This window comes from Melopsittacus undulatus, chromosome 4 (assembly GCF_012275295.1).
Source record: "Melopsittacus undulatus isolate bMelUnd1 chromosome 4, bMelUnd1.mat.Z, whole genome shotgun sequence".
Taxonomy (NCBI): Eukaryota; Metazoa; Chordata; class Aves; order Psittaciformes; family Psittaculidae; genus Melopsittacus; species Melopsittacus undulatus.
The window spans coordinates 48,752,900-48,768,309 of NC_047530.1; the positions used below are offsets into that span (position 1 = coordinate 48,752,900).

Here is a 15,410-nt window from a genome sequence, read left to right on the forward strand (position 1 = left end):
ACAAAGTGCAACCTACCTGCAATTCAGCTATTCAGAATCACTGCTGTTTAGGTGCACTGATTTAAAAAAGGCCCAGAGTAGGATTTTTTACAGTCTTTGAGAGGTTTCTGTGTTGCTTTGGCAGGGAAAACAAGAGGGGCTTTAGCAGGGAAATTTGAATTGAAGTGATGCGGTGCATATGAATAGTCATCTTGTCTCAGGTATTCTGGCTGCTTTATAGAGGGCAGGGAGCTGTAAGATGCAGAGAGCATGGGATTTACATCAGGGAAATGATGTTAATCAAATCTTCATTCTGTTGTCACTTTTATCCTCCCTTGTCTTGTGCAGGCAGTAATTCAAAATAGCCTATGCACTGTTGCTCATCCATACAGCTGCTTTCAAGGCTGGAGTTAATATTCCCAAGATGCTGTGACTGCCCCGAGTGTTGGCTGTACTGGATACATCTGGGTACTAATGACCTTTTGATGTTCCCCAGAGCTGATGTGGTCATCCTGGGAGGTCAACAGCAGCCTGGAAGCACTTTGTATCAGGCTGACAAGCAAGGATAGTAGCTGCTGGAGCAGATGATTAAGTATCTATGCAGATGTACTATTTTCTGTCTCCTGTGTGAGCAAGGATGGGTCTTGATCCTGTACTCAAGGCAAGCTGGGCTTGATGCTCATCTCTGCTTCTCCCAACCTGCTGGTGGATCTCAGGCTGCCTGAAGACAGTCACAAAATGTATTTTATTAATGCAGCTAACTTGGAGGAGGGATATTGACCCTGAAGAGATATTAAAGGGGGGCATAATCACCAGTGTTGTCTAAAGGCTGTGAGATGAGATGCTTGGTAATAGCAAAACGGTCCTTGCCTGCATGCACAGGGCTGAACAGTGGGTTACAAGTGGGACTGCAGCAGGATTCGTCCATTCATCCATCTTCAACTTGGGACACTAAGGGTGCAATTGGTTGAGATGGGCTTAGCTTTGGTTTGAATTTCCTTTTTTTTGCAGTGGACTTCAGTCCTTTATCTCTGTGATGCTTCCTTAAATGATTAGTCAGCATCAGAGGGAACATGGGCATTCTTAGCTTTGAGTTTAGCTTCTGTTCTGGACTCTTACTTACCATTTGCACCAGTCCAAGAGAATACCTCAAAACTGCTTTCCTAGGGGAAGTTTCTTAAACCTAAGATGATTCTCTTCTGCAGGGGAAGTAGCAGTTGGAGAGCACTTCATAGAGCCCATCATAACAGTTTAGATTTTATTATAGCTGAGCCTCTGAAAAGTTCAGGGACTTGGTGCATACATCATCTGTGTTGGTTCCTTAAGGAAGTGTATCATTCCTTAAGCACCAGCAGAGGTCTTAATGCTTTAAGGCAGCCAGACTGGATACCACAAAGAAATCAAAGAAATCAGAGCAGAACTTATTGAAAAGATTATTTTAAATTCTGAAAACTTTGCATTAAAACATGGGCAATGGCTGGATTGTGAGTGTGGGGTTGTCCCCTTCTCACTGAGCCAGCAGCACAGCCGAGGGGCTGGGAGTTCGCCTCTGGGATGCAGATTGTTGCTCAGTGCAAGATGGCAGCGTCCCCAAGTGGCTCTGTGATAGCTCTGTGCAGCTCACACACTCCTGCTCTAGGAAGCATGCCTTCTTGCTGTGTGGAGGGACAGAGGCATTGGGCTGAAATGGTGCCTGACTCCTCCTTTCTGTCTACCCCTCTCCCAGCAAATGAAAGAACAAGCAAAGAGCTTTTCGTCGGAAATCAAGCAGATAGATTTGGATGTTAACCGCACCTTCCGAAACCACATCATGTTTCGGGATCGCTATGGAGTGAAGTAAGTATGGGAGGCTTCAGAGCCATTGGGTATGCATGGGGTGAGCTGGATGGGGTGGTCAGCAGCCTCCTGGTTTGTGGTGGCCACCAGTACCCTGGCTCAGAGTAGCTCACAGGAAAGCAAAGCCATGTCTGTCTGCTTCACAAACCATCAGCACATGATACGAGCCACAGATGTTGGGATTCTGATTCTGTCTTTGGAAAAGTCCACACTGGACCATGTTCATCCCAATTTCTTGAGCCAAGCATCAGCCTGTTGTGGTGCCTTGTTCCCCAAGGTGCTAGGGTTGCAGTTGTAGAGGGCTTGGTCTGGGATGGCTGGGATGACAGGGTGGGTCCTTCAGGAGCTGGGTGGTATGGGGTGGACTTGGCTTCCACAACATAGGGGGTTGAAGAGGTTTAACAAAGTGGCTTTGTCACCTGTCTAGGACCAAGCCTGCACTCTGTATCTATATGTATTCTTCAGCAAGGAGGGAAGGGAGAAAGCAGCCTACTAATAAAATGGTGTCAGTGCCTTCCCCCAGGACGTATAATGCTTGATGCTTGCTTGATTGCAAGTCTGTTAAAATCCCACCACCACTCCAAACCAAAAGGTTGAACACAGTGTGTTTAGGTACATGCATGTCTCTCCAGGAGACCTGGTGATGGAGCAGACTGATTCAGCCCTGCTCTGTGGGTCTGCTGATAACTCCCACCTGAAGAAAGAGGTGCTGTCCCACGTGCCCATCAAGGTGCTATCTGGTTCTGTGAGCCCTGCTCCTTGCAAAAGGCATAAGTGCCAGCTGGCTGGGTGTTTTCAGAGCTTTTGCTCTCTGTGCTTATGCGTTGGTGTGCAGATAAATCTGGAGACCTCGTGCTCAGGTGTTTTAATATCCTTCTTTCTCCCCAGGCAACAGGCACTCTTCCATGTCCTATCAGCATACTCAGTCTATAACACCGTAAGTAGTAAGTTAGTCTAGTTGAAGTGAATAGTGTTGTGCTTTATATATATATATATGTATATATAAAAATTAAAAAAGGTTTATATATATATTTTTATATGTGAATTCACATATATTTATTTATGTGCATTTGTGTCTATGCATCCCCACACTTAGCCAGTGGCAAGTCTAATTTTAAGTCCTAATACTGGTTTGTACAGACAGCTGCAAGACTCACAAGCAGCACAAGACTGCACAGTAAGTTCATTTTGTCATCTGGTAAATGACATCTGGCAGATGCATTTTGGTTGAGTCTCAGCAAAGGGGATTGCCCTTTGACTTTGCAGCAAGACTAACCTCCTGGCTGTGAAAGTCCATTGAGTTCTCACTTCTTGCCATATACTGAACTTACTGCAGCAAACCAATCATTTTTAGCTGAAGGGCACAGTCGGAATGAGACTAAATTAGCAGATGAACTTACTGTCTCCATCTCCAGGAGGGCACAGTTACCGCAGAAGACACAAAAGATGCTAAGTGGAGATAGTTAAGGAAAGAAAGATCCTACCTTCCCTCATACCAGATAAATGCTTACCAGATTTGTTTATTCTTTAATTACTTCAGTGCTCATGTGGCTGAAGGAATCCAAAACAGGATTGAAGCCACATGCTCCTTGTCATCCCATCCCCTATTCCTTGAAGTAGCTGAAGGCACCTCTTATGTTGAGATTTCTGTCCCTCACCTTCCAGGCTTGAGCAGGGCTGGAGAGGAGAGCGGCATGGTGGGGGGCAGTGCCTGCTAGAGTTAGTCTCGAGGAAGGGCACAAAAATGGTCAAGAGTGCTGGAACACCTCTCCCATGGAGAAAGGCTGAGAGCTGGGGTTGTTCAGCCTGGGTAAGAGAAAGCTCTCCAGGGGGAGCCTATTTTAGCCTTTCAGTATAGAAGGGGGTCTTAGAAAGATGGAAAGACTTTTTACCAGGGCCTCTAGTGACATGACAAGGGGCAACATTTTTAAACCAAAAGATGATAGGTTTAGATTGGACATAAGGGAGACGTTTCTTTACAATGAGGGTGCTGAGGCACTGGCACAGGCTGTCCAGAGAAGCTGTGTCTGCTCCATCCCTGGAAGTGTTCAAGGCCAGGTTAGAGGGGGCTTTGAGCAACCTGGTCTAGTAGAAGGTGTCCTTGCCCGCGGCAGGGCTAGATGTTCTTCAAAGGTCCCTTCCAACCCAAGCCACTTTATGATACATTAACATGGTAGATGCTGCAGACATACGGGAGGTGTGAATCTGAGCATAAACGATAAAGACCTTAGAGTGAGACAGAGGAAAGGTAAACACAGACAGACTGACCTGCTTCTGCAGGTTTAGCATCATGGTGGGGTCTGACAGCATAGCAGCATGTGTGCCCCTCTTGGCTCTTGTAGGAAGTGAGCTACTGCCAAGGGATGAGCCAGATTGCAGCCATTCTCCTGATGTACTTAAACGAAGAGGATGCGTTTTGGGCACTGGCACAGCTGCTGACCAATCAGCGTCACGCCATGCATGGTAAGGCTGGGGTGGGACGCGGATGGGAGCTCTTGCAGTGGGAGGGAAGGCTGTTTGGGTTGGTCAGTAGAGACTCATTTTTCTCTACATACTTGTTTAAAATGGGTAAGACTTAGTTACGTGCTGATGTAACCCGATTATGGAGCTGAACTTCACTCTTGGAGACAGACGAGTTCATCAGAGAAAAATGTGGTTTATCAGCACTGAGCTTTAGTGCTCAGTAATCAATGCTTTCGCAGAGGTGCTGTCTTCCCTCCCAAGTGCCTTGCCCTTGGCAGTCAGTTAACTCAAGGTTGCAGGTTTTTTTAAGAAGTCTCACAGAAGTACATGTAAGAGCATCACGTAATGCTCTGTTTCTAGCATGCCAGAGCCACATACCCTTGTGTTTTTATGAAGATGTGATTCCACCAAATGTACTGAATGATTTTATTTCAAACACATTAGAGATCCTTTTGTCTTACTTGTGGTTAGCAATAATCTATGCACAGAAGGTTATTTTATCAGCGGAGGGCTAAGCCTTGCGGCTTGATAGCTCCAGGCAGTCTTAAATGCATGTCCTACTAGATTATGGAGTGCTGCGCAAGGTTTTGTTCAAACATCAACTTTTCCCGGTAAGCATCAAGATGTGTTGAGAGAGGTCTTGACCAAGCCAAGGCTCAGGTGGGGTGGTGAGCGAGTCTGCTGTGCTGGGGCTAGTGCCGAGAGTGCTGTTGCCCATGTGGAATGGGTTGAAGGGTGGGCTCTGGAGGGATGCCAGAGGAGGCAGCTGGGTGCACTGTAGTCCTGCTGACTTCAACAGGCAAAGCCAGGGGATGAGTTTCTAGAAAAGCAGGCTGCCCCCATGACTACGTCAGAGCCTTTCTGATTATTTTTTATTTCTCCCATCTTTTCTCATTAGGTTTTTTCATTCCTGGGTTCCCGAAGCTGCAGAGATTCCAGGCTCACCACGAGCAGATTTTAAGCAAGATGGTTCCAAAACTGAAGAAGCACATGGTATACTTCTGCTATCCCATGCTAATAATAATGTTTTAATGCTGGAGCAATTAGTGTAATGTTCTGCCAGGGATATGCACTACTGAACATATTTCTAACCATGTAGAACTGCTTCAGCTGCAAAGAGGCAAGCATTTATTAAATAGGGTGCCTGAATCTTGGTTATCATTTGCTTGCTGGTCATCATGAGTGTAGGAACTGCTAAAATCTAACAGCTTCCTTCAGAAAGCCAGTCAGGAAGGCTCACAGAGCCTGCAGCAAAAGGAGCTGTTTTGTACAGCAGCAAGCCTGGGCTGTGTTCTTATACCATATGCAAAGCCCAAAAGGTGATGCTGGACTTAATTCAATAATTATTAGCCCCAAGTGACTGCATTTAACAGGTTTGCTGTTATTTTAAGACAGGAGGGGTATAAGATTTGCTGTGTGTTTTGTTGCTTGGGCACGTCCAGTTGTTCTTCTCTCTGGCAGATGGTAGGAGCCCATTTGGTGTCTGGAAGAGCATCTGCAGGATGCATCAACTGCAGTTTAATGTCTAGGCTACTATTTTGCAACACCTGCTTCCTTTTCTTTTTCCCCTTCCCCACCCTCTTGCATTTGCTGTGGACAGTTGGTATTCAGTGGCCAGACTTCTGAAGGTTTCCTATGCTCCCAAGGGGTTTGGAAGTCCAGCTTCAGGGAAAGCTGTTTATATTGCCATCATCTGCAACAGCTCTTGCTTTGTGCTGCAAATGAGCTGGCCCTGTCTGTAAGAGTGAAACAGAGTCAGGACAGGTTTTCACCTAATTGTGCCCTTGGGGAGGATGAGCAAGGAGGATGGAAATAACTCTCTGAAAGCTGCTTGTGCCTCCTGGCTCCCAAAGGCTCCGCAGGCTTGCAGGTGCCCAAGACTAGCCAAAGCAAAGATCAGAGCTGGGTGTTAATCCCCTAGGCTTCTTTTTCTTCCCATCCTCACTGCCTTGCTGGCTTTGCAGGAACAGTCACATCAACTTTATGCACTTGCAGGGCACTGTGCATCCCAGCACCAGCTGTGCCCTGCCATCAGCTATGCCAGAAAAAGCAAAGCTGTGCATGAGTGCTGTGCTGGGTCTCAGATAGGGATGGAAAAGTGATAGACCAGGGTGGTGATGGTGAGGTTTTAAAGTTTTCCTTAGTCTGTCAAGCTATCCTGCTCCTGCAGCAGCCATGACATGCAAATTAGGTAGTGCTAACAAAGCTGGCTTGACTGCTGGTCTGGATTTACCTGTGGAATACTTGGGCTTAATAATTTTTGTGGTGCTCAAAGAGGCTCACATGGGAATTGCTATGGAAACAAAAAAGATAGTCTGCAAGGAGTGCATGGTTTGGATTCATGGAAGTGTTTTGTAACTCCCTGGAGCAGGTAGAAGTCAGAGAAAGCTTCTAGGAATCCCTCTCCAAAGTTGTGGCTGAAGTCTGGCCATATCACGGATCAGGTTCAGTGCAACTCTTGGGCAAAGACCCAGAGCAGGGCTTCAACACCGGTATTTGAAGCAGGGGCTTTGTTGGAAGACAGACAGACTGCAGAGAGATCCTTCACCCAGACCCCAGCTTTAACAAATCAGCCAGCCAGCCTCCCCCAGAGCCCTGTGAGTTGCTTGAACCTTCTGCAGCCAGCTTGGTAAAACGCCTGCCTCTCTTTTTGCTATCTCCTCCTAGGACAAGGAGCAGATGACTACAGGGATTTATACAACCAAGTGGTTCTTGCAGTGTTTCATCGACCGGGTGAGGATGCTTTTGGATTGTTTGCAGCCCTGCTGCTTGCATGCATGGTTAATCTGCCTGTTTTTATAAATGTATCATAATTTGAAGGAAGTGTTGGTATTTTGTAAGGTGGAATATTGTGCCCACTCATAAGGCAAAAACTTTAATAAGGGAGAAGTTAAAAATAACTGAATGTCACTGATGGCAAGCCAGTTTATGCTGCCTCATCACAAGAAGTCACTGGGAGAAGGCTCAGCAGCAGCAGTATAAGCTGCAAACTTGGGAGAGATCTTTATCTTGCCCACTGGCACTGGTGCAAAGGCAATTAACCTCACTTTGGCTCTGGAAACAACATAGGGAGATGGAGAGCTGGAGGCACAAAGCTCAACAAATAGCACTGCAGCAATTGCAGGCAAAGGAGCAGACTGGGCACTGGAGACACATGGAAGTGTGAGAAAATTGCTCTGATTTGTCCAGAGCTAATTTGCCAGTCCTGAGCCAAGACTAATTTATTTTTAGGGGCACTATTGTGCTTGCACACTTAAAAGCAGTATCCAAACTTGCTCATGTTTATGATGTCTGTGTGTCAATTTTCTGCTGCCCCATCTCCTATAAAACAGTGGATGACCGTTTCCCCTTGAGAGGGAGCTCCTGGTTTGCAGTCTGTCCCTGAATGCTGTATAAAATGCAAAAGTTCCTTTAACTGCAGTAACGTGGTAAAAGAGCTGTGATGGCCGTCATGCCAGACTCTGGAGAGTAAGCACAGCATCCTAAATTTGAACTTAGATGTCACAGTGGAACTAGTATTAATTTTTGTGTTGGTGTCATGCCTTGAATCTTTGTTGGGAGATAATGGGCTGCTCCATCATTAGTTCACCCCTGTTTGTAAGATTGGGTCTGGGTGGAAATGAAAGACTCTTGCAGAGATTTGTCTAGAAGACATAAATAAGCCTGCATATAAGGAAGACCACTTCTCTAGGCACCAAAGGAGTGATTTTATTTATTTATTTTTCTTTATGCCTTCAGACCTGTCCCATAAATAGCCCTACATCTGTCTGGGCAATATAGATGGATACAGGAGTGGCTTTGTGCACTGGCAAGGCTGAGTGTGTAGGCAAACCCATGTGCTAGCATGCCTGTGTAGAAACTTTCTCCTTTTTTTCTGCATTCGTGGATGGATTGTAAGTACTTTTGCAGCCACCCAAGGGTATTGGCTTTAAGGCAAAACCATAGCTGATCAAAGAGGTTTTTGTGTTACAGATGAATCCTGGTCATCCAGTGCCTTGCCCTGCTGTGTGTTTTGGTGCAAGGAGACATAGTGATGCCAACAACCTCACTACAATTGTTCAATCAATCAGTGCTAACATGTGTGATGCTAATGAGCTGATTTTATGTTTGAAACAGACCCCGTTCACTCTCACCTTGCGGCTGTGGGATATCTACATCCTAGAAGGAGAGAGGGTGCTGACGGCCATGGCTTACACCATACTCAAACTGCACAAAAGTAAGGTCCTAGTAGAGTGTGTCTCGTATGGCAGAAATGGCTCTGTGCTAGGCCACCCTTATGCTGTTGACCCAGAAAGCCTTGCTGGTCACTATGAGCTTGCTTGGTGCCCTGTGCTGGCCACAAAAAAGGACAATCCCATGATGATGCTTTGGGGAGGAAATGAGATGCCACAAGGGTTGAAATGCTGTGCTTTGTGCACAGCAACCCCCAGCTGAAACACTCCCAGCTGCCTCTTTATGCATGCTGCGCCCTACATCTTTTATTACCATGGGTTTAGGGGCAATGTAGACATTAACCCATCTGTCTGCAAAGCTCTGTGGCACTTCAGCTGAAAAAGCTGTAGAGGGAGAAATAAATCCATTTAATATGCTTCTAAAATGACCAAAACCTGGTTTTCTTACGTAACATCAAGATAGCAATGTTTCTACAGAGATCTTTGGGACTTTGAACCCCTCTGCTCCCATAAGCTAGCAGTCTTGCTTTTTCATCCTGTTAGATCTTTAATCTGGGACAGGAGAGATGCTGATAGCTTATGCTAGGAATCTTTGGGCCAGTGGGATTTATGTGGCTGCATGTGATGGCTTCTGCAGACACCCATCCTGCTCTTTCTTCAGTTGAGTGAAAAACAGGCTATCAAGAAATAATACATCTTCAGGTATCCCATTTGTTTGCAAAGACTGGGAAACTGGCAGGCAGGCAGAAGGAGAGAAATAATCTCTCCTTCCTAAGGAATGTGTGATGTGGATTGGCATCCCTGCCTGCATCCCATCCCTTGCTGCATCCCTGGGGTGGTTCAGCGTCTGTGCCTGCATCCATGCCTGGTGGCTGTTCAGTCTGACACTCCGGGTCTATATCGTGGAGCTTTTCCTCCTCCTAGAGGTATTGCTGAGAACTTGCAGAAATGGCCTAAAACATGCATCCTGGTCAGCATAGGTTCCAGCCATTGCTGAGCTACTGCCCAGAGTGGCACAGGCATGTAAATGTATCAACAATCCTGAGTAACATCGGGAAGATAGGAGAGAGGCAGAAATGTCCAGGTTGTCCCACCTCACAGTGGGAACAGCAGCAGAATCCCAGATAAAACCAAAGCACTGCAACCCACGCTTTGGCCATGCCACTGCCATTCCTCCTGTCTGCTGCCCCCAGAGCGCTTACTGAAGATGACGTTGGAAGATTTACGGGAGTTTCTGCAGGAGAAAATCGCCGCTTCCCTGCAGTACGAGGATGATGCTGTCATCGAGCAGCTGCAGGTGTCCATGACTGAACTGCGCAAGATGAAATGTGACCTCCCCCCGCCAGGTGGGTAGCAGGGAAACACGGGCAGCCCAGCAGCAATGGTTGGCAGTACCCGTGTCCCTTGGGGACCAGAGCACCCCTCTGGTGTGATGCTCTGGGAGCCAGGGGCAGCCCAGACAGGCTGGCATCCACTGTACAGCATCTGCCTCCATCTGCATGACAGGTGCAAAAATGAACTGATGCATAATTTGGGGTTTATTTTCTCTTGCTTCCAATGCAGCAAAGCCTGAGGAGTTCCCACGGAAACCCCTGGGCCTAGAACTCTCCCTCAACCCAGTACCCATGAAGGGCAACGTGGCAGCCAATGGCCAGAATGGCCGGGTGGGTGAGCATCCTGTGGACAGGGAACCACATCCCCACAGAGCTCCCAAGGCTCCAGGAGAGATGGTGGCAGAGGTGGGGATTGCCACCCTCCAAGGCAGTGAAGCAGCTGAAGTGACAGACATCCACTTGTGTCCTTCTGGCGGGGTCTCACTGGGAGAGGAGGGTCAGATGGAACCCACAGGGGATGGACAGCCACCGTCTCTTTTGAAGGCAAGCGAGATACAGGCCCATCATCACCTCTTGCCCACAGCCCTGCCTCTGGAGCAGACTCCTCTCACTTCCGTGTGTGCCATGGTGGACCATGAGTTGGTTTCCCTCCCCACCTCTGCTGAGGTCGGCTCCTCAGACTCCTCTCTCCAAAATACATCGAGTCCTCCTGACTCGAGCACCATTGAGTTTTCTGCTACGGACCATGCTGTATGGCAGCTAAATCCTGCTGCCCTGCCGGTGGGAGAACAAGCATCTTCCTTCGGCAGAGAGAAAGTGCTCGAGGCACCCCCTCATCCTCTGCTGGGTGGCTCACAGCATCTCTCCAGTGAGTCTCAGCATGACAGTTCCCCTGAGAACGAGCACCAGGAGGAGACAGCTGAGAAACGCTGCAGAGCAGCACCACCAGACAAAATGGACCTGAAGCACTTGGCATCCAAAGCTGCATCTGTGGGGGAGCTCACCAGCCTGCAGCAGAACGGGCCAGAGAGTGCCACCATGCACTGGCAGCAGGGGCTGGCGAGTGGCAGCGTGCCCATCTTATCCAGCATCAAGGTGGAAGCAGTGGGGCTGGGTGAGGGCTATCCCTTACAGCGAGCGCTGTCCCCCATGGTGGAGAGGAACAGCCCCTACACCGTTATCAAAACCACCACTCCCCTCCACCTAGCCCATGCAACAGAGCAGGATGTAGCAAACAGGAAGCAGGTGGCACTGCCACTGCCCGAGACTGGATGTCCCCTGCCTGCCGTCTCCGTGCCACCACCTCTTGTGCTGGACCCGGAGGAGGTAGATGCCCAAAAAAGCTTCCAGAAACCATTAAACGCGCTCAAAGCCCCACGACCCCCCCTAAGCCCCAAACCAAACTTACTGCCACAGGTTGCCAAATCCCACTCGGAGAACAATTTCCTTTCCGGCTCTTCTTCTCTGGCGAAGCTGCCCAAATCCGTGACGTTTTAGTGGAAATGGGGGGAGGCAAAGGACAGGAAGCAGATGCTGGAGCAGCACCCTTGCCCTGTTTTCAGAACCCCCTCCTTCAGCAGGGCTGTGTCAGGGTGACAGCACAGCAGCCATCGCCTGTTGAGCTGTGCTTTGGTACGAGCACCTGGTAAGAAGATGGAGCCGTGGCTGCCAGCACCAGGAGGCATGAGCAAACTGGGTTTGCATCTTTCTTATGGACAAATTAGACACCGCTTTCATTTTGTGTTCCTTGAAGCTTCTCAAGCCTCACGGTGTGTGGGAGAGAGGCAGGGCTGGTGAACGTGTTGTGTGTTCCCTTCTGCTCCTGCCTGCCACATGTACCCATAGCGTGGAAGTGGGTACAAGGCATAGGAGTCCAGAATGCTTTCTTTAAAAAGCTCGATCAGTGCAGCCAACAGCATTGCTTTCAAAGGCCTTTATAGCAATAGATCTTTCAATAGCTTCTTTCCCCAGACCTGCAGGTGTAGGCAGCAGCATTTTCAGGCAGGACCATGGTGTCCTGGCAGGACACAGGCACCCCACTGCCTACTCTATGCAATTCCACAGCCCAGCTGTAACTGGCTTCTGCTGCAGTGGTGGATGATGTCCTGGAGAGGAGGTTTAACAACAGGTAAGTCCCTGGGCAGTCTCCTTGGTGTGACCCTGGTGGAGGACTGCCAGCAGGGTGATTCTTTCCTAAGTTTTCAAGGTGACAAGGACAGTGAAGGTAGAGCCTGGGCTCTTGGGCTGAATGGCCTTTCTGCTGACCTTTCTTGCTCAGGTCCAGAGGGGGGGGGGCAGGCTTGAGGAAAATGGGCTACTGCCTTGGGAAACTTCCTGCCTTTATTAGCAAGCTGCTGGATGTGTGGTGTGGTAGTGTCTAATCACGGTGCTGAAACTGAAGTCTGCTTATACTTCAAGTTATGAGTCAGGGTGGAAATGGAATAGGTGCTGGGGAGGGGGAACACATTGCCCATAACTTGATATCAGCGTTTCTGGTTTAGTCCACCCAGCAATTAACTACCAAGAAAGGAAATCTGGGCACAGAAGTTTGGAAGATGATGATGTAGAGCATCAACATCTCCACAGCCTATTGCTGAGAAGATAACAGGATGGGTACCCCCCATACCCATTTGCCCTTCATGTACCAAGTCCTAGTGGCCTGTCCATCCCCTCCTGATCCCAGGGTGTTGCTGCTGGACAGCCCAGACCGTTGGGTGGAGGTGTCCAGGGACCCAGGGAAAGCTCACCCCACTGAAAGAGCTGCTCCAAATTCCTGTTCCCGGTATCTACTTAAGGAAGATACATGGAAGCAGCAGGAAATAAACTAGTCCAGGTATGTGGTATTTGACTGTGCTGTCCAGAAGGGGTGGCTGCAGATGTCTCCTTAGGTGGGACTGCAGGTGTGATTCCCATCCCTTCAATGGAGATGCTGGGCTCCTTTAAGTTCTGAGAAGACTTTGAAAACTTTTTTATCTCACAGGCTGCTTCAGTAACATAACCTGACCTGAAGCCTACCTGGAAGCCCAGCAGAAAACTTCCACTAAATTACTTTGTGGAGTTTATCAGTTTAGGGGGCTTTTTTGTTAGCAGCAGGAGTAGCATTGAAAGGAGCACCCTACCTTTGGCTGTAACCAGACAGACACAGCACCCTCAGCTTCTGTTGCAACCCCTGCTGTCAGAGACCCCATCTTCTGCTGAGTCTCTAACCTTGCCCATCTTTTTCCCCTCTGCAAAGCAGAGATAACCCTATTAGCTACCTCACAGGAGAGTTGTGAGGAGTCAGCACTTGCTCTTTGAGGAGAAGTGGTTATGAATGTTCAACATTTGTGTTTTGGGACACCATGGGTCCTTTCTAGGACAATGGTGCTTGAACTGGTTTTAGAGTGTTTTTCAGTAACCATGCAGTAGTTAAACCCATTTGTGTGTTAAAATACCTGGGTAGTATTTCAAGACAGGTATCAATTGCCCTTTGCTAGCAGCCCACTGGCTGTTGGAGCATGTTGGGAAGCAACAAGAAGCATCTGAGGGTGGGTGGTCAGCTCTTGGCTTGGTTTCTGTAGCTTGGGGGGTGTCTGGCCTCTCTCTGAAGCACATGCAGGACTCCTGTTAAGACAGCTGAGCATTTTGCTCATTTGCAAGAGCTGAGATGTCTTTTTCCCCTCATTTTAACTTATTCCCCCACATTTTGGGCACACAGCCTTTGCACATAGTATTGCACGTGCATTGGGCTCCTAAACCCAGTGCATGTTTGGGATGTTTTGCAGTATTCATGTTTTAAAAGGTGGTTTCTTCTAGTTTTGGAGAGCTGTCAAATGCACAGTACCCATAGCATGGTGTTCAACAAGAGTCTGAGAGGGTTCCTCCCCTCCCAATCCTAATGGGAATGAGCAGGGAGGTCCTTGCTCACCTCCAAGCCTGAGGGAAGCCACCAGCTGGTTGCAATGACCTCTGGACCAGGCAGCTACAGGCTCTTCCTTCCCACTGTAGTGTGCTTCTTGCTGGGAAGGTCTGTCAGCTCTTCACTGTGCCACGTAAGCAGCTCTTCTCCAGCCTGCAGCCCCTGAAAGCTGGCAGGTTTGGGAAGAGTTCCTGGGAGCCAGCAATGTGCATTGGTTTCCTTGTAATGATGCTCTCACTTCAGCACATCAGAGCATAATTGACAGGAGATCCTGGCTCCTTCTCTGCCTCTTGCTGCAGAGGAAGGTGTGGCCATGGCAGGTCTGTGGCACCAGGGGTGGGCAGGACGTGGTCCAGCCTCAGTGCGTTCGCTGGAGGTGGGAAGAAGGGCAAGGATGGCAGCTCAGCAGAACAAGTAACTGGCCCAAGCCACTCACACCCCTGCCCCAGTCTCCTACAGCAGCCTCAGCCCCTTAGCAAAAGCCTCTCTTACCGTGAGCAAACTCAGGAAAACAGCTTCCCTGCTCTCCCCATCCTTGCCCTCCAGCCCTGGGATAACTCTCACCTCGCTGCCCTCCATGTAGTTTTAAAGATCAGTGTTGTGGGTTTGGGGTTTGTTGTTGTTTGTTTTGGGGTTTTTCTGTAATTGAGCACTTTGAGTGACTGTGGCACCAGTGGGCAGCAGGAGCCACAGAGACTGGTGCTGGGGCCCAGCTCCAGCACAGGATGGTGGTTGAGGTCAGGTCTCTTGGCCATGGCCTTGAATAGCCTGGCTACCATCTGCTTTTCTTTTTAATTGCTATTTTTGTTTACAGCGTGGAACGCTTCCTCCGTGACTCTTTCTAATGTATTATAATTATTACTTAAAAAACCAACCAACAAACAATTTTCTTTAGTATTTTTTTTGGTGGGTTTTTATAAGGACAGGGTTTTTTTTTGGGGGGGGGGGGGGGGAAGGCCAATCATTCCTTTTTACACCGATCCACACAGACTGTCCAGAGTATTTGATGCTGTGTTTTACATGGTTGTAATTATAACAGTTAAAGATGTTTAGCATAAAATCAGACTGCATGAGGTTTCTTGCGTCGACAGATGCTACAGAAGACCGGTTGCCGTCTCCTGCTGGTTTTTGGCTTGGTTCACCAGGCATGCTTCAGCTGCGGTGGGTCCAACATACTCCATCCCCCCCCTTCCTCCCCAGCTTTTCTGCCGAGGTTCAATCCAGGCCTCCCCAGCAGCAAGAAAACTCTTTCTTCCTACACCCCGCTGTCCCCTCCCAGCTCCCTGAGCCAAGGCAAGCATCCTGGCCCTACCCCCTGCACAGCCCTCCCAGCACGAGGCCGGTGGCCAGCAGCCCGGCCTGCAGCTCTCCCATTTGGATGAGATTTTGGGGTTGGAGTTTGTTTTCCTGCCTGCAGGCAGCGCTGGAGGGTGGGATGGGACAGGGAGCCGGCAGCCACAGCTCCTTGCAAGGCAGGCGGGTGCAACTCCAGCGGCAAGATGTGAGTCAGGACTGAGTCATGCTTCCACCAGTTACTGGGACCATAAGGTGGTGCTGCTCACAGCTGAAAATGGGTTTTAACAGGCTGTGTGAGCAGTACCTCTGGCACACCCTAAGTTTAACGGCCAGTGCTTGGAAAACCATGGTACTGTTCTCTTTGGGGTGTTAAATTTGGGCAGTATTCTGGTTTCTCCTATGAAAAAGGTACCATTTGGTACTTAAACAACA

At 48.7% G+C, this 15,410-nt stretch overlaps 1 protein-coding gene across 5 annotated transcripts in view; it reads left to right on the top strand.

Moving 5' to 3' along the window:
- Nucleotides 1-14,603, top strand: part of LOC101872461 (uncharacterized) — a 78,012-nt gene extending 63,409 nt beyond the window's left edge. For all 5 annotated transcript variants that reach the window (XM_031049147.2, XM_031049143.2, XM_005149328.4 and 2 more), the window contains 8 exons: nt 1,706-1,815; nt 2,704-2,752; nt 4,158-4,278; nt 5,177-5,271; nt 6,946-7,011; nt 8,395-8,494; nt 9,644-9,796; nt 10,014-14,603. In XM_031049147.2, the coding sequence (XP_030905007.2) occupies nt 1,706-1,815; nt 2,704-2,752; nt 4,158-4,278; nt 5,177-5,271; nt 6,946-7,011; nt 8,395-8,494; nt 9,644-9,796; nt 10,014-11,281 (1,962 nt within the window). In that variant the 3' untranslated portion in view covers nt 11,282-14,603. The remainder of the gene's footprint in view (nt 1-1,705; nt 1,816-2,703; nt 2,753-4,157; nt 4,279-5,176; nt 5,272-6,945; nt 7,012-8,394; nt 8,495-9,643; nt 9,797-10,013) is intronic.
- The last annotated feature ends 807 nt before the right edge of the window (nt 14,604-15,410 follow it).